The sequence below is a fragment of the Sphaeramia orbicularis genome, chromosome 2 (assembly GCF_902148855.1).
Source record: "Sphaeramia orbicularis chromosome 2, fSphaOr1.1, whole genome shotgun sequence".
Classification (NCBI taxonomy): domain Eukaryota; kingdom Metazoa; phylum Chordata; class Actinopteri; order Kurtiformes; family Apogonidae; genus Sphaeramia; species Sphaeramia orbicularis.
Window position 1 is genome coordinate 27,942,686 of NC_043958.1, and position 22,539 is coordinate 27,965,224.

Sequence of the window (22,539 nt, forward strand, 5' to 3'; positions counted from 1 at the left end):
TCTTTCTCCAGTGTGGGTATGCTGGTGTTTCTTAAGCCCAGCCATTGTGGTGAAAGACTTCCCACACTGATCACAGTAATATGGTCTTTCTCCAGTGTGGATACGCAAGTGTGTCTTCAGCCCAACCATTTGGGCGAAAGTCTTCCCGCACCGATTACAGTAATATGGTCTTTCTCCAGTGTGGATACGCTGGTGTGTCTTAAGCCTACTAATTGTGGGGAAAGCTTTCACACACTGGTCACAGCCATATGGTCTTTCTCCAGTGTGAATACGCTGGTGTCCTGTGAGCCCAGCCATTTGGGTAAAAGTCTTCCCACACTCATGACAGTCATATGGTCTTTCTCCAGTGTGGATGCGATGGTGGATTTTTAAGTTATTTGCTGAGGTGAAAGTCTTTCCACACTGGTCACAGTCATATGATCTTTCTCTAGTGTGGACACGTTGGTGTTTCTTCAGCCCACCCACTCTGGTGAAAGTCCTTCCACACTGGTCACAGGTGGGTCTTCCATCCATGTTTGCCGGAATCAGGTGAACTTGGTCTTCCTCCAGATATGACTCTAAGGTTTCAGTTCAAATTCACCTTCGGCGTCTTTCTACATGAAAACACACAGAAACCGAAGAGGTGGTCACTGACATGCAATGGAACAGAACAGAACAAACACATCTGTTTGGAACCAGATTAAACAGATGGACAAAATCAACTAGTTAGGCAATTGATGAGACATTTTCAATATAAGCAATATTTGATGGTTCCTCCTTAAACCGGAACTAGACAAAATTTTACCGTTCTGGTTCTTCTTCGCTGGTTTTGGTTTTTCACCATTTTTCTAGCATTTTTCCTCGATGGTGCTTCCCCAACAGTTTTGGAGTACATACTTACTGTTGTAAAACCCACTGTTAACTCTCCCTCTCCAATGGGTATTTTGTTTTCTACGAAGCTGGCGACGAGAGGGCAAAAAGTAGTGATAAATGGGAAACTTTAGGTGGACATTGAAGTTTCAGACATTTGTTTTCTCTCCACGCTGCCCTTTAGCTCTGCAGCTAACGTTAGCAACTCCATCTGCACCACACGGTGCGTGTTGCTAATGTTAGTCACACAGCTTATGAGCTAACTGGAGCCTCGTCTGCAGTCACTAGTTAGTTCATGAGTGAATGGTGATGCCCCGGTGTTCTACTGGACATCTAAGGAACTCTTTTGTTCCTGCTGTTGTGTGTTTTTATAATGAGAACTTTATTTGAAATTGCTGTTGAGCTGTTGCACTGATGTTACAAGGGTCTGTAGCTGAGTCCATCATGATGTTGTGTTTTTTGTACTGTGTGATGAGTGTTGTGACTCCATGGCATTTGAATTTCCCCATTTGGGGATTAATAAAGCGATCTGTCTATCTTAGTTGCGCAGCCGAAGAACTAACAGGTGAACAAACATCAACAGCTCCCACCTGTCACTGGGTCGCAGCCCTGTTAGCGATGCTATCATATCAGGGCTAACATTTACATTTCTACGTACCATTCTGGTCTGCACTTATATTTTTAATATTTAGCCAACTTAGTTTGTGCAGTGCTATTCACCCGATGTCCCCTTTCCCCACTCCCCTCCGGGGGAGTGGCTACTTTTTCAGTTGTAACCACTTGGGAGCCAATGATGGCAGGATCTGCGCTGACCCATCTGTGTCCTGCCCTGTCCTGTGTCCTGACCCCCTCCCCCACCTGTCTGGATGGACGTCCTCGGCCTCACCACTGTGGATGGGCCTCCTCGCCCTGCCTGTCTCATCCAGCGGGACGGACCCCCCATGTGCCCACCCTACTGCATCCTTGTAGACTAGAACTACATCTGCAAATGGACGTCCATCAGTCCTGGTGCATCTATAGCCTGTCCGTCCATGGGAGTGGATCTCTCCTTCACTGTGGTTCTCCCCGAGGTTTCTCCCTTTTCCCACTGGGTTTTGAGTTTTTCCTTGCCGAGAAGGAGGGTCTAAGGACGGGGGATGCCCTGGACACTACTCATTTTCTTGCTGTTCATTTGACTGTTGTTTACTCTAACTGACTCTGTAAAGCCCTTTGAGATAACCTTGTTGTGATATTGGGCTATACAAATAAAGTTGAATTGAATTGAATTGAAAATTTACTGTATTAGAGACAAGTACTATACAACACCAGCTAAGATTGAACATCAAGGATAATTATTATGCCAGTGGCTATTCAGGTGAAACCAATTAGACATGGGTCATATAATGAACTATAAACATCTGACAAAAACTAGATTCAACTGACAAAATTCTGTCTAGTAATAAACGCACACTCCTGAGGCAGACAAAGAGCCATCTAGTAAACTGCACAAACATACACCTATGTGACACAAACAACCAGGATTACTAGTGAGTATGCTAACATCTCTGCTAGCCAAGAAGCATCCAGGCATCATTCATAAAATAAGTTCATAAACAAATAAACACTGTTACAACCAATAGCATCATCAAGAGCATAAATCCACTGAAATACATAGATCATAGAGAATTTATCTCTGCCGGCTCTGTCATTGTAAATGCCTGTGACATGAAGGCATGGATGGCTTGCGTCTACAGTTAGCCAGCGGTACCTGGCTGGAGGTGTGTTTGAGTGGTAGTGCCGCAAACCGTGACGTTTCTCGTGAGACACGAGATCTTGGATGAGATCTAGGCTCCAGGGACGGTACTGAGAAGTTGCAAGTGGCATATTCAGCCCTAGAGGCACTAGTGGCTAGATGGAGGACTTCCATTCAACCCATAACAAGCCATTTAACCATCACAATTACTCTGAAACTGTTCAAAGTAAAAATGTTGTCTAGTTCTGCTTTAAGAGATGTGTATGAGACCATAAAAAAAACAAATAACAGAAATGTTGAAAGATGTTGAAAATGTCAGGTTCTCTCCAGTGTTGTCACATTCTTAAATAGGTAGAAAATCACAAAACACTGAAAAGACCTGTTTACTTTGTTCACTTGAACTAAATTAGATGAATTAAATTAATTATTAGGGTCCAAGTGCTGAGAATTGGCAGCAAAGGTCCTATTGTATATGTAATGTTCTCTGTTTATTTATGCGTTTATTATTATTATTATTATCATTATTATTATTATTATTATTTTAAAGCTTTGCAGGAAGTTTTGAGGGCCTGAATATTCATGAAAACTTGATGCAGATTCATCAATAAACAAATGAGTTCTTTTGTACTAGCAGTTGTAGAAGTAGTATATCCACTGTTAATACTTGTATTTATAGTAGTAGTATATCCACTGTTAATACTTGTATTTGTAGTAGTAGTACATCCACTGTTAATACTCGTATTTATAGTAGTAGTATATCCACTGTTAACACTTGTATTTGTAGTAGTAGTACATCCACTGTTAATACTTGTATTTGTAGTAGTAGTAGATCTACTGTTAATACTTAGATTTGTAGTAGTAGTATAGCCACTGTTAATACTTGTATTTGTAGTAGTAGTAGATCTACTGTTAATATTTGTATTTGTAGTAGTAGTATAGCCACTGTTAATGCTTGTATTTGAAGTAGTAGTATAGCCACTGTTAATACTTGTAGTAGTAGTAGTAGTAGTAGTACATCCACTGTTAGTACTTGTATTTGTAGTAGTAGTACATAAACTTTTAATACTTGTATTTGTAGTAGTAGTATATCCACTGTTAATACTTGTATTTGTAGTAGTAGTATAGCCACTGTTAATACTTGTATTTGAAGTAGTAGTATAGCCACTGTTAATACTTGTAGTTGTAGTAGTAGTAGTACATCCACTGTTAATAGTTGTATTTGTACTAGTAGTATATCTACTGTTAATACTTGTATTTGTAGTAGTGGTATATCCACTGTTAATACTTGTATTTGTAGTAGTAGTATAGCCACTGTTAATACTTGTAGTTGTAGTAGTAGTAGTACATCCACTGTTAATAGTTGTATTTGTACTAGTAGTATATCTACTGTTAATACTTGTATTTGTAGTAGTGGTATATCCACTGTTAATACTTGTATTTGTAACACTAGTATTAACAGTTATGTACATTTGTTCTAGTTATTGGTAATTATTCTAACACCAGCTGTTCTACTTTTTAATAGTTCTACTTCAGTTTGCTGTTCATCCATGTACGGCTGCACGATTTTGCTCCAAAATAAAATCCCAATTTGGAATTTTCCAAAATCTCTTGCTTCAGCATACCAAGAGATTTTGGACAATTCCATGCTCCTAACTTTGTGGGAACAGTTTGGGGTGAGGAGAGTTGAATGTTCAAAGTGGTTCATGTGTAAACATCTGATAATGAGGTCAGTTTAGATGCTAGAGTCCAGTCTGTGATTGCCTTGTGCTGATATTATTCAGTTTTCATCTACAGACAGAGGGATGTGTTGATATGAGTGAGTTGCACCAATTCAGTTTCACCACCAGAGGGCAGTCGAACATGACCCACGGTATGGTAGACTGAGGAGGTGCTTTTGTTGTTGTGTGTATGGAAGGCAGCAGCCACGGTGATTCAAAGGCTAAAGCTGAAACCCACGGCTATTTTTGAGCTTTTATTGAAAACAGAACACAGTGCACTCACCAGAATGGGATGTTGGATAGAACTTTGCTCATGGACGTTAGTGCAGCTCACACAGCCCGAATTTACATCCACTGTAACAGCTGACAAGGGAATAAAAAACGGTATTAACATTTAACTTTACTAAACAACCGGAGCATGTTCAAGCAGCGCGAGGACTGAAAAGGAAATCCATCTGAAGTCACGTGACCGTCTCCGCTTCACTGCACGAGAGTTAGGAGCTCCGGTACCGGCTAACTATAGCGGAGAGCACCGAGATATCCAGGAGGAAAAAGACTTGGGTAGATTTGAGCTCAAACTGCTCATAAGTATCAAAAGATGAGAATCTGTGTCCAAACCCACCAACTAACATCGAGTAGAATGAAGCTGGATGAACCCGCTTTACGGCTTGTCTCTGGCTCTAACAGCAAAAACTAAGGCGGAACAAACGGGGCTGGCACTTCCGGGAATGACAACAAGCTGCATTCTGATTGGTTGGTCATGTCAATACAGCCTTCTGATTGGTCCATGTAACGTAAAGCGTGTCTCAACTGAACGAATTGTTTCATTTTTAACGAATTGTTCAGTTACATCAGTTTTGCTTTTTGAATTATGCCTTTAGTATTATTCTAAAAGCAAAACTGATATAACTGAACAATTCGTTAAATAACAACAATTCGTTCAGTTATGGAGAAACCCGTCTCAGTACTTGTGAACATTTTTCGGTCTCCTGTGTGGTGGAGGATCACAGTGAAACAGAGGCCGATGGCTCTGGGCAGCAGCTGTTCCCACCACCGGGCGGTGAAGGAAGAGCTGGAAGTCCTGACCGATAATGACGGTTCATTTAACAGTCTGGATGACCAGGAGTTACTCCGCTTCCGAGAGAGGAGGAGGGAAGAGGTGAGTAATCAGCACAAACAAGTAGAAAAGCTGCTAACAGTCAACTAGCTAAACTCAAGTACGTGGTCCTTCAGCTAACGTAGCAAACTTGCAGTTACTTACTCGTGATGGTGAGATGAAGCCTCATGAGGTATCAAACCATTTGAGCCAATTGGTTCGAGAAAGGGTTCATTTCTCGAAGCTTCATGTGCGCACGAAACCACCTACTGGCCATGTGTAGAATCACAGGCAGCTGAGTCTGAACCACAGAATGTGTGATGCATTGAATTTTTGTGTCTGTCATGGCTCTTGGGAATGACTATAAATAACAAAAAATGTATGACCAAATAATTTCTCTACATGAATTATCACATATGTGTATAATAAAATATTTTTAATGTATTCTCTGTGTGTAAATTTCCATCAAATGGTGGTGGTGTCATATGTGGGAGGTTGTGCAATGTTTTTTTTTTTTTTTTGTCACTTTAGGATAATGTCATGACTTAAACAGGCAGAGGACAGTGAAAGTGCTTGTGGAACTAGGAAGAGGGCACTGAACATGCTAGTGTAACTTGGACAATGATGTACAGAACAGAGGAGATTTTATTTATTTTTATTCAGAAATAACAGTTTCTCAACAGTTATTGGTTTGAAGTGATTCTTTCTTTCTTTTTTTTTTTTTTTTGACACAACCTCTCCGGCGTTTGAAAACACCCTGTCACATGGTACAGAAGATGTTGGCATGCACAAAAACGCAAGAGCAACATTATATAAATTGGGGTACAGTAATTTTTTGTCTCTCCCAGTTCTCCAGATAAGCAAACCTTATGTGTCTGAAATAATGTTAGATTTAGTTTACCTTATTAGGAGTTATCAAACTAAAATGTTCCCACTCAGGGGAAATCCTCCTGTTCTTACCTGGCTCCATCCTCTTACTCATCCTTCTCTTTTCCCTCTCCTAAATCTTCAAATGATCTCTCTCTCTAAACTCTTCAAACTATCTCCAAACTATATAAACGCTATCCAAACTCTAGTATCCAAACTATCCAAACTCTGTTCAAACTGCACTGACCGTAACCCTCAATCAAAAACCCACATTTTGAACGGAGCCTGAGGGGTTTGTATTGCTGTCGAACCTGAGTCAGATAGAACCACCTCTGAACCACTTCGTGAAGCAGTCATGTGGTACAGCCGGGCAGCGAGGCTTCGGACGTCATCATTTTCGGCATTTAGAAGCAAGCCTCGACACGCGCTTCCATTGCTCGACATGCGCTTCGAAGCCTCGGCACATCCCACAACATCACTATTATTTACTAGAGTTTGAGCTAACTATCATCACACAACTGCTGACAGCAATTTAAGAACATAAAGGGGTGATTAAACTAATGAAAGATCATACTCAAAACAATTTGTCATCATAGAACGCGGATTAGTTTTTAAATGCCGTTATTTTCTAGACCTGGAATTGTGATTCTAGCTAATGCTAAGTTAGCAATTTAAAACATATCAGAATCAGAAATACTCAGTTAATCCCCGGGGGAAATGTGTCCGTTACAATGGCTCCAACACAGTTAAAGTACAGAAAAAAGCAACTCAAGAGCAAAGAAAAAGAAATAAATAAGTAAATAATAAACAATTTTAATGCAGTTATGTACTAGAAATGTACAAGAGATTTACAGGGGAATTACAATATTCCTGTTATAATGGGTCATTCTATTGAAAATACAAATATGCCAAAATTACACTTGTTATAGATGTTTATAGATCTGAAAAATATGGTCCTTAGTTCAAATATTTTCCTGCATGGAAAAATATAATCCTGAATGGATTATATGTCAGACAGGGTGTGTGACACTCAGAGGGAGGAGTTCTAGAGTTTAAAGGTCACAAGCAGGAATGACCTGCTGTGGCGGACCAGGAGCAGCTGTTGCAGTTCCTGCGGTTGCTCAAGGAGGTTTTCGACCTGACCTGACCTGGTTTTCGAGTGATGAAGTGATTAAACAACCATCAGATGTGAAGACATCTTTAAAACACCACCTGACAGAGATCAACCAATCAGAACAGTGCTGACAAAGGGCGTGGCCGGCATCGGGAAAACAGTGTCCACACAGAAGTTCAGTCTGGACTGGGCTGAAGACAAAGCCAACCAGGACATCCACTTCATATTTCCATTCACCTTCAGAGAGCTGAATGTACTGAAACAGAAGAAGTTCAGCTTGGTGGAACTGGTTCATCACTTCTTCACTGAAACCAAAGAAACAGGAATCTGGATCTTTGAAGACCTCCAGGTGGTGTTCATCTTAGATGATCTGGATGAGTGTCGACCTCCTCTGGACTTCAACAACACTCAGATCCTGACTGATGTTACAGAGTCCACCTCAGTGGATGTGCTGCTGATGAACCTCATCAGGGGGAACCTGCTTCCCTCTGCTCGCCTCTGGATAACCACACAACTTGCAGCAGCCAATCAGATCCCTGCTCAGTGTGTTGACATGGTGACAGAAGTCAGAGGGTTCACTGACCCACAGAAGGAGGTGTACTTCAGGAAGACGTTCACAGATGAAGAACAGACCAACACAATCATCTCCCACATCAAGACGTCACGAAGCGTCCATATCATGTGTCACATCCCAGTCTTCTGCTGGATCACTGCTACAGTTCTGGAGGACGTGTTGAAGACCACAGACAGAAGACAACTGCCCAAGACCCTGACTGAGATGTACATCCACTTCCTGGTGGTTCAGGCCAAAGTCAAGAACATCACGTATGAAGGAAGATCTGAGACAGATCCACACTGGAGTCCAGAGACCAGGAAGATGATTGAGTCTCTGGGAAAACTGGCCTTTGAGCAGCTGAAGAAAGGAAACCTGATCTTCTGTGAATCAGACCTGACAGAGTGTGGCATCGATATCAGCTCAGCCTCAGTGTACTCAGGAGTGTTCACAGAGGTGTTTAAAGAGGAGAGAGGACTGTACCAGGACCAGAGGTTCTGTTTCATCCATCTGAGTGTCCAGGAGTTTGTGGGTGCTCTTCATGTCCATCAGACCTTCATCAACACTGGAGTCAATCTGCTGTCAGAAGAACAAACCACATCTGGTGGTTTGGATCTGCCGAGGCACAGTTCTACCAGACTGCTGTGGACCAGGCCTTACAGAGTCCAAATGGACACCTGGACCTGTTCCTGCACTTCCTCCTGGGTCTGTCACTTCTGAGCAATCACAGACTCCTACAAGGTCTGATGAAACAGACAGGAAGTAGCTCAGAGACCAATCACAAGGCAGCTGAGTACATCAAGGAGAATATCAATGATAAACTGTCTGTAGAGAAAAGCATCAACCTGTTCCACTGTCTGAATGAACTGGAGGATCGATCTCTGGTGGATCAGATCCAAGAGTACCTGAGAGATTGGGGTCTTGACAGCTATGTTCTGTCTCCTGCTGAGTGGTCAGTTCTGGTCTTCATGTTACTGTCATTAGATAAAGATTTGGATGAGTTTGACCTGAACAAATACTCTGGTTCAGAGGAGGCTCTTCTGAATTTGCTGCCAGTCGTCAAAGCCTCCAAAAAAACTGCGTGAGTCCAGACAGAGTGGAGTTTATTGAATTTAGAGTCTGGTTTAGGATAGGGGGGGGCTTAATATCAAATACCACATCAGCCCTGATTTTCTGATGCAACAAGATGTTCTAAGCACTCCTTTGTAATTTTTTTTAAATTTTCATCCACAAACCCCCCCCCACCCCAAAAATTACTTTTTTAACTCTGAAAATCGCAACTTTCACAGCTTCTCCACTCTTGTCCAGTGCAATGTATAATTATGTTCATGATGGGCCATTTAATGATCTTGTAAGTGCCATATTGTATTGTAAGAGTACTTTGTACTATGAAAAGTCTAATGTCAAGGTCATGTTGTAGGTTAAAGGTCACCAAAATGCCTAGTTGTTTCAAAAATTCATACCATTCTGACATTTTATCAAATATGTCCTAAGTTTTCTTCCTTCTGGTTTCCTGTTGGGATTCCCCAAAGCCTTTGGCCCTTTCAAAGACACTTTAGAGATAAAATATTGCAACATGTACACAGTGTTGGGCAGTAGCGTTGCTACTTGTAGCGAAGCTAGTAACTTACTACAATTTTCAGTAGCTTGGCGGTAACGTCACTATTTCCTGAATCAAGTAACATTTCAGTAGCTTAACTCTTTTATTGATCAAGTAGCGTGGTAACGACCACAGACACTATTTTTATATGTCTTAACACAGTGGAGAAGCAGTTTGTAGACTAGAAAATGTAATTATATAATCCACAACACAAGCACTCCAGATTGTTTGGAACGGGGCACACACACTGTCTGCACAGGATTCACTATAAACCAGATGTGGGCGTGTCTTACTGGACCGTCATCGTGCACATTTTTGGAAGCGCCGTGCCCGCGCTTGTGGACAGCTTAGCAAACTCTGGGCAGTGATGGAGCTTTTGCCCACTTCCTGTTCTCTGACATCCTCCCACTTTGTTGCTGGTGGTACCAGTGAACGGACAGCGGATAGGGTATGGAGGGGACCAGGCGCATCATGCGGGGCTGAGTTTTCATGGCGGAGTTTGAGATGAGACCCACACCGAGCACCTTGTATCACTGTGGAGCACCTGTCAGATGACGGCGTCCACTTTAATGCAGAGGAAAATGGTGTTCTGCAGAGCAGCCGATGGTTGTTGGCTGAGGTATGTGGACGATGATCACCACAAAGGCTCTTTTCAGTGCCGCCAAACCCACAGTAAAGAGCATTACAGCCGGATTCCCTCTGAAAAATAACTTACATTTTTGCTAAATAAACTCAACCAGACTGCTGACTGTGGCAATATTTTTTCCAAATAAAAATAGGAAATGTGCAATTATCTTACAACTATGACAATAAAGTTACTTTTTTTTAGAACAACAAACAAATTTTGGTTCCAAAGATGAACATGTGACCAATATCAGTGGGTCAGTGAGCCCGTTTCCATTGCACATCTCAGAACATTAAAGTCCAAACTGTCCAAACTGGTCCAAAACACAAACATGTCCCATGTGTCTTTTCCAGTCCAGTCCTTGTCCATTGTCCAAACCTAAACTCTTTGTCTAGTCTGGTGAGAGATCACCATGGCAGTAGATTGGTTTGGTGGACGTCCGTAAAATGAGTCCAGGGTGCTCCAAACATCAAACATTAGTTCCACCTGATACATGTAGAAGAACAAAAAAACACCCAGGACTGATCCCATGACCCCCCTGAAAGACTTCACATCCCCCAGTTTGACAAACACTGCACTAAAGGAACCAGTTTGTCATTGGTGTACTGGTCCCTGGTGAAGTGGGTATATTCTCAATTATTGCTTTTTTTTTTCTTTTTTTCTTTTAAGTAGTCCAGAAAAACACACGTTTTAGAAACAGTGACATGTCAGACTACTCTATTTAGTTTACAAAAAAATTTGTCAGTAGTATTTCCTCACAATTATAAAATGATCCTGACTTGATCAGGAGCAGTTTGTAGGTTTTACTGATCACACAAACAGCTGCATGAATGTAAATGTATTTAACAAGAGGCAAACATAGGGTTACAGTTGTTTTTGAACATTTGTTTAAAAAACATCCTTAAATCTGAAGCTGACAATGCATCCTTGTTCATATTTCACCTTAAATAAATCATTCTGTTCCACACATCAAAACCAATCAGATAAACTCAAAAGTGCACTGTCCACGATGTCCACGATGTGTGTGACACAGGACATAGAGCCCCACCCCTGGGTGAAACGCCTGGTTTTTAGTGAGTCCCCTGTCTGCACAGCCATCCAAAGTATTCTGTTTACCTCCCTCCACTTCCACGTGACTTTGAACTCCAGTTGGACCGTACTGAGCATTGTTAACTAACTGGTCTGCAGATGTCAGTATTTGGTCAGTAATTTTTGGTCTTTGGTCTGTAATTATAGTTACTCTGGCATATTGATAACCCAATGGAATTGACTTTGCATGTATTTGGTAATTTAAACACATAGTTTCTTATGTTTATTGCCATGTTAAGTTGGCGCAACTTCAAGTAGCTTCACATGTAGTGAGCTACTACTGTGGTGTTTGTGTAACTTAGCTGCTACATTTGACTGGATGGTAGCTTCTGTGTAGTAAAGCTTCATTCATGGCAGAGGAACTGGTAGCTTAGCTCACTACATTTTCCAAGTAGCTTGCCCAACACTGCATGTACATTCCATTTGAATTTGCCACCATTAGTGTGGCCAGGAACACAAGCACACATTTTGGCGGGAATCACTAACACTTCATTCATTCATTTTCTGAACCCGCTTTATCCTCACTCAGGTCATGGGGGTTGCTTTGGAGCCTATCCCAGCTACTTATGGGTGAAGGCGGGGTTCACCCTGGACATGTGATCAGTTCATCGCAGGGCTGAGCATATAGAGACAAACAATCACTGTCACATTCACACCTATGGGCAATTTAGATTAACCCATTAACCGATCAGTGCATGCGTTTGGATGGTGGGAGGAGCCAGAGTACCCGGAGAGAACCCACACAGACACGGGGAGAACATGCAAACTCCACACAGAAAGGTCCCACAACCATGGGCTGGTGTTGGAATTGAACCCAGGACCTTCTGTCTGTGAGGCACCAGTGCTATCCACTGCACACAACAGTACATGTAAATGTCAAAGTCATGTGAAACTACTGTTTGTTCTTTTTGACATGTTTATATGGAGAATACATTGAGCAAATAGTTCTGTTGAATATGTCTTATTGAATGGAAGTTGTTTGTGGTCATTAGATGTGTTATGAGGAGAGAACCTGAGCCCAACATTTGGAAAAACCCACATTAACAGCTTCATTCCATCAGATATGCATTTTGGACCATTTGGGTGACCTTTGACCTATAATTTGACCTTGACACTACACCTTTTGTAGTGCAAAGCACTCTTAAGACATGACATGTCTCACAAAAAAACATGTAAGGGCCCAGCATGAGCATATTGCTACATTGTACTTTATCAAAAGTGAAGAAGGTTTGAAAGTTGCCAAAAAAAACCCCATGTTTTCAGGGTTGAAAAAGTAATTTTCGGGGTGGGGGGTGGGGGGGGGGTTTAGGCTTGATTTGAAATTTTTTTCACATTTTTGTATTCCCAAGACATGGGAGCATTAGAAAATCTGGGCTGAAAGTTGAATCTGAAAATTTTCCTGAAATAAGACCCCCCCCCCCCCCCCCCCCATTTAGGACATTTTTCTACCTTATTCATTCCTTGTCAAACCACGACACTGATCATATTAATCAACATCATAACTTGATGGAATTCACATACAATCCACTTCATGTGTATGAAAAGGAAATACTAGCTCTGTGATACATTGACTTTATAACCTGATGTTTGACCAAAACTAGTGATTATCTCTAGAACTATTGGAACTGAAATGAAGTGGAGTTTAGTGAAGATCAGTTTATTCTGCTGCTGTTTTGAACATAACAAATCAGTCTGTTATGTTTCTGCCGACTGACTGTCTATACCCTATCAGATGAAGGCTGTGAAGGTCTGTCCTCAGTCCTCAGATCCCAGTCCTCTAGTCTGAGACATCTGGACATCAGTACCAACGACCTGGAGGATTTAGGACTGAAGATCCTGTCAGATGGACTAAGGAGTCCAGACTGTAAACTGGAGACTCTCAGGTCAGATGAAGTTAGAATCTGAATTCAGTTATTTCTGATCTTTTGGTCCTGACTGAGTTTTATTTAATCATGTTGTACTTGTTTAAAGGTGGGGTCTGAGATGTTTTTCTGGAGCATTTTTTATTCATTCATTCATTTTTTGAACCTGCTTTATCCTCACTAGGGTCACAGGGGTTGCTTGGAGCCTATCCCAGCTACATAGGGGTGAAGGCGGGGTACACCCTGGACAAGTCGCCAGTTCATCGCAGGGCTGACATATAGAGACAAACAATCACTCTCATATTCACACCTATGGGCAATTTTAGATTAACCAATTAACCTATTAGTGCATGTCTTTTGATTGTGGGAGGAAGCCGGAGTACCCGGAGAGAACCCATGCAGACACAGAGAGAACATGCAAACTCCACACAGAAAGGTCCCACCCCCCGTCGACTGGTGTTGGAATCGAACTCTTCTCCTTCATCGTCATCACTCACTTATCCATATAGTTATGATAGTGTTTATTATATAGTTCCATAGATGTTCTAGTTCAGTTATCTGTGCATCAACTGCATCCATGTCTCTCCGCCTACCTTCCCCCTTCTCCCCCTCTCCCCTAGTCTCTCTCTGTCTCTATCACTCTCTCTTTTCTCCTCCTTTACTCTCTTTCTTTAACCCCAACTGGTCAAGACAGACAGCCATCCTCCAGGAGTCTGGGTCTGCTCGAGGTTTCTGCCTGTTAAAGGGAAGTTTTTCCTCGCCACTGTCACCAGTCACAAATGTTTGCTCCTGGAGGATTCTGTTGGGTTTCTGTAGATTGGCTTAGAGTCTGGTTTTGACCAACTGTATAGTGTCATGAGATAACTTTTGTTATGATTTGGCACTATATAAATAAAATTTGATTGATTGATTGATTGATATTTAGGATGCTGGACATGAACTGTGAACTGGAACACACTGAACAACAACAAGAATTTGAAATTGGGTCCAGTGGTTTTTGTTTTGGGCTCTTTTTTAAAATCAGTCCAGCTGCTTTTTGATACCTGGTTGAACTCCATACTGCAGTTACATGGTCAAAACTCTACAAAAATAATGATTTAATTTTAGTTTAACCTGGGGCTTTCCTGGCCTTCAACTTCCTTAGCCCCGCTCCTCACCTGGTCCATAGTGAAGGGACGAGGGTGGGAGGGAAACTCCCCTGTGGGGGGTGTAGAAAGGTGTGTGTGAGGGGCAGAGGTGATGGTGGTATCAGCAGGGGGGAGGCCTTTGTTCTGGAGGGGTGAGTGGAGCTGACGTGTCGACGATCACAGCAGGGGGGGGCTACCATTCTGGATAGGTGAGTGGGGACAGTGTCAAACCTGTTGAAATGCAAATTCAGCTCCTTGAAAAGTTGAATCTGAAGTAACTGGACTTGGTTCTTGGTTTGAAAGTGTTTCCCCTCTCATCCAAGAGGCTTCTTCAGTTCTCAGAATGTTGGTGCAGGAGCCGGTTACTGATCTTCTCCAGATGGACATTACCTTGAGAGCTCACATGAGTCCTATTGTGAGTCGTGGGGGGTCACTGACACCTCCGGGCCTTTGTATGTATGAGCCATACGTGGAGGGGGAGTCTGAGTGGATCTGAAGGATTTTCTCCAAACACAACGTCCCTGTGCATTTCAAGCCCAGGAACACTGACAGAGACTGGACCACCTAAAGGACAAAACACAGGAATGCACGAAGCTGATCCATGTGGTTTATGCAGTTGAATGTAGCGATATGTTATAGGAGAAACTAAACAGCTGTTCCACAAACGCACAGTCCAACATTTACCTTCAGCTCAAGAACCAAGGATACACGTTGGAGGATGAGAACGTCCACATCCTGGAGAGGGAAGACGGATGGTTTGGGAGAGGACTGAAAGAAGCCATCTGTGTCCAAATGGAACGGCCTTCTGTCAACAGGGGTGGGGGTCTACGCCACCACCCGTCTCCTACTAATGCAGTCCTAACATCTCTGCCACGCAAGTTTCACCATCGTCAAGATAATGACCTGCATAATGGCTCTTTAAGTGTACAAAGGCCTCGAGGTGTTACTGACCCCCACCAATGATTGGTTTTATTTTATTTTCGTTTATTCTCTTTAGTTTTTTGTTTTTCATTTCCCACAAAATAAGATCAGATAAGATAAGATATTCCTTTATTGATCCCACAATGGGGAAATTCACAGTGTTGTCAGCAGCAAAATATACACATAAACATACACATACACGTAAAACAAAAACAGTCATATAAATTTCAGTAAAAAAAAAAAAAAGGGATTCATAATAACTAATCCTGTCATCCATAGTAACTAATACTTTTAAACACTGGTATTCTTTCATCGATAAATGTATTTTATTTCTGCTTCCATCATATTTGCTGGTCTACATCTGTTGGAAAGACTTCAATCTCTGGTCCCAGGATCTATTGTCTCTACGAGTTCCAAAAGTCACAACTGAACTGGGATAGAACCCTTTTAAATTTTCTGCTCCTACTTTCTGGAACAATCTACAGAAGGAGATAAAACTAAAGGAATTGGTCTATTTTAAAACATTCAAAGTCATTTTAAATGAATGGGAAAAGGATAAATCTGGATGTAGATTTAGTTCAGATTTTTATTGTATTTTATGTATATTTTTTAGTGTGGATGTATGGCTGTGATTTCTATTTTGTGTAACTTCTGCCACTGCTGCTGTCTTGGCCAGCACACTCTGGAAAAAGAGATTTTTAATCTCGGTGAGCCTTTTCCTGGTTAAATAAAGGTTGTGATAATAATAATAATAATGATAGCTAACTCACAATAAACACATGAGTCTAAACTGCTTAAAAAGAGGCAAAACTAGAATAAGAAAAAATAAAGAGTGTAAAACATAAACTATAATAGAATATAAATTATATAAATCCAGGTCATTTGAGATGGTGTCCTCTATGGACCTGTTTGGCCTGCATGTGAAATGAAATGGGTCGTGGTTGGTTGTGGGGTGGGGTAGGGGGTGATTGGACTTTGTCCAATTGTGATACAACCAAGAATGAAATGTATAAAATTAACCGTTCCTGTGTGGAATGATTGATTTCTGGACCAGCCCCTCAAAATGCTTCATAATGATGGAGGTCAGGGCTAGGGGCCAGTAGTCATTCTGGCTGGATGGGCGGGGCTTCTTCAGGGCTGGTACTATAAAACCCATCATGGGGACAACAGCTGGGCTCAGGGACATGTGGAAAACATCAGTGAGGACATTGTTGAGCTCTTCTGTGGACTCCTTCACAACCAGGTATGTTGTCTGGCCCAGCTGCCTTGTGTGGGTTAACCCTGGGGGGCAGGGGATCTTCTTCATGCCTGGTCTTCTGATCTAGTGTGTTGTTTTGTGTTTCAAAGCCAAAGGAGTTGTTGAGGCAGTAGACTGAAAAAAATCATGGATTGGACTCAGCATGTATTTCTATTATGCATTCTCTAAAAGCAGCAAGCAGAGCAGGAAGCAGCACTAAAACCACTAAGAAATGGAAAACATAAGAGGCAAAAAAAATAAAAAATCTAACATCAGGAAAAGCTGGGTTTGCTTTTTATATGTTCCCTAGTTTGATGTTGTCTATAGTCAAAGGCTACCAGAAAGGGTTTCAGTGTATACATGTGAAACTACTGTAATTATATGAGCGCTGCAGTGGGCAGAGGACACCAAACAAGAGAAAGGAGTCATTTGCTGCGATTCTGCATCTGTTTTAACCTCGTTGGGCTGCAATAAGGGCAATGCTCAGCCAGATCCGGTCTCTGAGTTACTTACCCTATTGTTTAAAATGGAGCAGGCAGGGTGTGTGTGTGTGTGTGGGGGGGGGGGGCTCTGGTAATGAAACAGCAGACATGGCAGCTAAGGGGGTGCTGAATAAGGAGCTTGACTTGCTTGAGTGGAAGTCAGTTCTTAAAAAGTGTATTCAACCTGGAAAGCATGTTTTACTGGAGTGTCTGGTGTAACAAATGCAGCTTAGAACTTTGGGAAACAGTTGCGTCAAACCCTGGAGATGGTATTAATTTGAAACCCCTTCTCAGCCCGTCTCAGGGTCTGGACTAACCTGTTAAAACTCTACTGGACCTTCTAGCAGCTACACGGCTGCATGTGAAGCCATCAAGTGCTGTTGTGGCATCCCGACTTTGAAAGGTAGCAACGCGCAACATAGCGTATAGTCTGCCGGAAGTAGAATAAGAAGTGAATGCTTCTACGCATGCGCGGCTCGCATTGTCCGTAGATTCAAACCGTAGTGGAGCTCCACTCTCTTTTCTGCTTCTAGATCCTCTTGTCCAGGTCTCTGTAGAGCTTAACTGAAGGTAACGGCTCTTTAATGACGGTGGTCACAGTGGGCCGTAACTTTAGGTCCACTTATTTTGAACCGTAAAAACCCACCGCTTGGTGTCTGTTGAACCGGTTTTCGGTCAACCGGAGCCGGTTGAAAGCGGGTCCGGACTGGAACTACCGCCTGTCCGTCCGGTCAGGGCTGGTTTCACATGGTCAAACTGAAGCTCACGAACCGGTACCGTGTAAACTTCTTCACAGAACCGGGTAAAAACCGCAAGTAGGTCGCGGGGGTGTGGTGGTCAATTTTAGATGAACTAGAATCTGACCAGGTGATAAAAAGCTGCTGTGTACGACAAAATAAACCAACTGTTTATGACCGGGGCTACCCGATTGCTACCGGAAACCGGATCGGTACCCCGCATGCGCGAAGCACAGATTAATGTGTCTACATCCTATTCACGACAATAACACTGGGTTCCAAAAAAATGTTTTTTGCAAGTTGTCTAGGTTTTTTCAAGTGAATTAGGACCATTTTGCACCGCTAAATCCAAAAATGACATCTGTTTTTCTCAATCAGGCCAGGTTTTTTTTTTTTTTTTTTTTTTTTTTTACTAATTTGATTTTGAAACATTTGATCTTTTCACAAAATTGATTACATTTTTGTGACTTTATCAGTTGATTTTTTTATATAGTTCTCACCCAAAATAGGTTTCAAGAGAAAAAAAATCATTTTCTAACAGGATGTATTTATTAAGTGTTACAAACTGTGGCAGAATACATCAGGCTTATTTTTGCAAGATCTTCTAGTCGAAGCTATTTCATTCACCTGTAATATTAAAAAAAACAGTCATAAATTGGCAAAAGTAAAATCTTCAGAACTCGTTTATTGCAAGAAATATGAAAGAATTTTGTATCATATGATGTGAAAATGCCCATAAATGTAAGCAAAAATGTTAAAAAGCCAATATGTAGCATAGTTCAGAAAGCTGACCTGATTGAGCAAAATTAATGTGATTTTTGGATTCAGCACACCAAAATTATCCTAAATCAGCTCAAAAAACTTAAACAATAAATTTGTTGTTGACTAGTGTAATTTTAGAAGCATAAATCAGCATTGTTTAAGCAAAAAGATTAATTTATAATTGAGAACATTTTCTTGTCTGTCACTTTTCCAATATACTTGCATCAACTTCAGAAGTGGACACTTGGAGGAAGACTAGACAAGGACTGTAGCCTGAGTTTTCCCCAAAATCTTACGTTTTATGTTATGAACTGTTTTGTGTCAATGTTATGATTGTAATGTTTCCCAGTTAGAGTTCTTAATTAACTAAGACAAGTAATGTGACCTAATTGCAGGTTTTACAATTTCTATATTTGTGTTGAATAATATTATTTAATAATAATTGGTTAAGAATTAAACACATTATTTTAAATATATTTCACTATTATTATGTATACATGTAATAAAATATACATTGTGGTTTTAATTGAACTGATTCCAGATGTTCCTTTAACTGTAATAAAATCCTACTTGAATAGAAAAAACATTCTGTACAAACAGACTGCGCTGAGAAATGCAGATGCAACACGCCCTCGACCCATTGATGCCTCTTGATTATTTAAACACATTCCGATAACAAAAAAAAAAACTTGCTCAATGTTTTTTTTTTTTATTTTGCAATATTACCAAGATACAGTGATCCACTTCTTAAAAGTAAGACTATTAATGAATCACATTAATATCTTAAGTCAAAAATTATTATTAACTGTCAACATTTCAAAATAAAATGTAAATAAAATTGTCACTGAAGCTCTTAATTGAGCTGCTGTTTATCATGTAAAGGATGAATTGGTGTGGATTCATGTCTGGACTGATGGTTTGTGTTCTGATGTGTGTTCAGCAGAATGGATCAGAGTGAGGACAGAGTAGCCCGCCCCTGGAAGACCCCCCGCAGACCCCCCACAGGATCCAGACATGGACCTGGACCCAGCTGTGCATCTACGGAGAGTGATGCCTCCAAGTATGTCCTGATAAACTATAAAAAAGTCCGTGATCCAGAGCCTCGGTAAGTGAACCTCAGATCTGGTCCAACAGGGTTTTCAGCTCAGTCAGTCTTGGTGTTCCATGTCCAAACCAAAGTTAGTCCTGTTGCACCATTGGAGTCACATTGTCTTTTACTTCAGTCTAATAAAAGTTGGACACAACAGGACACTATTGCTGCATATGGACTTGACTCAGATACCAGGTTCTATTCCTGGAGGCTTTTTCCATTACAGGATACTACCAATTTCAGAGTACCTGGTCGTCATAGCGACACTGCGTGCAACTTCTGTGACGTCTGCTCACAGAGTTGCTTATAAACTCACTTGTTGCGTGTTGTCCCGTCAAGCTCATGCTGAATCTTTTCATCTTCACCCAGGACAGAAATGTCTGAACCCCCTCGACCAACCTTGGCCGAGCAAGTACTAAAAAAGTAGTACCAGATTCCAGGTTCTTTAACGTAATGGAAATGTAAAAAGGCTGAGTTGAGCCAGTACCACGCAGTGGAAATGTGGCAATAGTTTGATCTGTTGCAGCTATTATTAGCCTATGTTTTTGCAGAAAGATGATGGTTGGTGATGATGTTTTTTGTAATATGATGTGGAGTCAAACTTTCACCTATTTTGGTTATATTGTATTTTAATAATATTTCTCACTGTAAAGCACTTTGTGACTGTCTGTGAAAAGTGCTCTATAAATAAAATTTACTTACTTACTTATTGTCACCATAAGTTATTGTTGTTATAAAAAGTGCCTTTTGTGTTTGTGTTCAACTGGACTTGTTGGTATGTTAATAAAAATATGATCATGTTTTCTGGGTCAAAGAGGGAAACCTCGCTGTTGTAGATTACCTAGATATTCTTTTTTTATAATTAGACTTGGTAAATTTGGAGGATGGGACAGGGCCTACCAAACCTCTCAGCCCCGGGCCTAACATTTTGGTTAAGGAGGTCCTGGATACATTGACTTTATAACCGGATATTTGACTAAAACTAGTGATTATGTCTAGAACTATTAGAACCGAAATGAAGTGGAGCTTGGTGAAGATCAGTTTATTCTGCTGCTGTTTTAATATAACAAACAAATCTGTTACATTTCAGAAACTTGATGGTCTATGACGTATCAGAAACAGGCTGTGAAGATCTGTCTTCAGTTCTCAGATCCCAGTCTAGTAGTCTGATACATCTGGACCTCAGTACCTACAACCTGGAGGATTCAGAACTGAAGATCCTGTCAGATGGACTAAGGAGTCCAGACTGTAAACTGGAGACTCTCAGGTCAGTCAAAGTTAGAATCTGAATTCAGTTATTTCTGATCTTTTGGTCCTGACTTTTATTCAGTTGTGTTGTACTTATTTAAATGAAGGTGTATTAGATCTAGAGCTGCACAATCAAGTCAGTCACAAGTGTAATCAACCTGTGTAATTATAAAATGGAAAAAGATAATAATTTAAAGGTCAGGATTTAGGTGGATTTATGTTGATCTAAATGGAAAATTAGGGAATAAAAGTTCAACCCCACATCTGTTCTGCAGTGATGATTTGGATTTAGTGACACAAACATCACAACATTAAAGTGTTTCTACTTTTAAGTTTTGGTATTTTTACACTACTTTCAGTTTTTATGTTTGATTTGACATTGTTAAATGACTCATTTGTGCATTTGATTTGATAAACAAGCAAACAGACTCAAATTACAATAAAAAATGTGTTTTCACTAAATTGTGCAGCTTTATTTGGATCTGAGCTGTAGAACAAAGTGAGATCTATGTGGACTGTGATGGTCCTTCAGTCCAGACCTGACCTGATTGTAATCCAAATATAATCTATGTCCTTGCAGGTTGAGTATCTGTAACCTGTCAGAGAGAATCTGTGAAGGTCTGTCCTCAGTTCTCAGATCCCAGTCCTGTAGTCTGACTCATCTGGACCTCAGTAACAACGACCTGAAGGATTCAGGACTGAGGATCCTGTCAGATGGACTAAGGAGTCCAGACTGTAAACTGGAGACTCTCAGGTTTGGATTGTTCAACCAGTGTGAACGATGATGATTAAAACCATGATGTACATGTAGTGGATCAGTCTGAGCTGGTTTTCAGAGCAGCTGTTCAGTGTCTGACATGAAACACATGCATGTTCCTTTATTTCTATGAAATAAACACAGGAACTAAACTGTATGAAGATGTATTTGAACCAAATGAGTCTACATCTACAGATATGATCCAAAGGACAGTAAAGTGTCTACAGTCTGAGGGTTGGACTGGAGTGGAACTGGTTTGTCTGTTCAAACACTGGAACCCAAGAACCATTGAACCTTTGATTTGGAGGTGGTGAAGGATGTTCATTTATGCACTTGATGTTTTTGGACCAATATCTGTACATTTGTGTCTTTATTTGGTCAAAGTCAATCTTCATCCAGTTAATTTTGTCTGAGTAACAGTAAAAGATCAGGTCTTTCCAGACTTTGGACAGGGACTGGACTAATCTGAGTCTGTGTTCAGATCTTGTCCTGAACCGAGTCAGTCCAATAGAAACTGGCTCCAGGTCAATCCCATTTGTGCTGAAATCCATCCACAGAATAACTGTGTCCAACAGCTGACGCTGCTTCTTTTCCTCCTCAGATGATGTGTGATGTTTTGTGTTGCAGACTGTCAGGATGTCTGATCACAGAGGAAGGATGTTCTTCTCTGGTCTCAGCCCTACAGTCCAATCCGTCCCATCTCAGACTGCTAGACCTGAGCTACAACCATCCAGGAGCCTCAGGACAGGAGCTGTGTGCTCTAGTGGAGGATCCACACTGGAGACTGGACACTGTCAGGTATGGACTGAGCTGATGCACACACAGATAATGTGTGACAGAACAGGTGGAGCTGACAGGAACACTCTGTCACAGCTGATTCCACATCCTTTACTGAAGTTCCAGCCACAGATACAGACGTTCAATAAGGGACTGACAGGAACCACTGACTGGATGTGAACAGAAAAGCTTGAGTGGATGAGAGTGATGGAATGTCCATGTTTAATGCTCCTGACCCCCCCCCCCCCCCCCTTCTCCTTTCAGGTTGGAGCCCAGTGGAGTCCGATGGTTGAAAC

At 41.3% G+C, this 22,539-nt stretch overlaps 2 protein-coding genes across 2 annotated transcripts in view; one reads left to right on the forward strand and one right to left on the reverse strand.

Annotated features, from left to right (window-relative positions):
- The window catches only part of LOC115433525 (zinc finger protein 239-like), a 2,899-nt gene extending 2,602 nt beyond the window's left edge, over positions 1 to 297 (reverse strand). The window contains exon 1 of the mRNA XM_030154994.1: positions 1 to 297. This exon is cut by the window's left edge and continues 2,602 nt beyond it. Within this exon, the coding sequence (XP_030010854.1) occupies positions 1 to 297 (297 nt within the window).
- A 5,026-nt stretch (positions 298 to 5,323) lies between these two features.
- On the forward strand, positions 5,324 to 22,256 carry LOC115431693 (NACHT, LRR and PYD domains-containing protein 12-like; the record flags this gene model as incomplete). Its single annotated transcript, XM_030152321.1, is given in 7 exon segments — positions 5,324 to 5,458; positions 8,014 to 8,488; positions 8,491 to 9,010; positions 19,303 to 19,476; positions 20,552 to 20,728; positions 21,290 to 21,463; positions 22,094 to 22,256. Coding segments are annotated over 7 exon segments (1,818 nt in total), but the record flags the coding sequence as incomplete, so codon positions are not given.
- Positions 22,257 to 22,539: the final 283 nt, after the last annotated feature.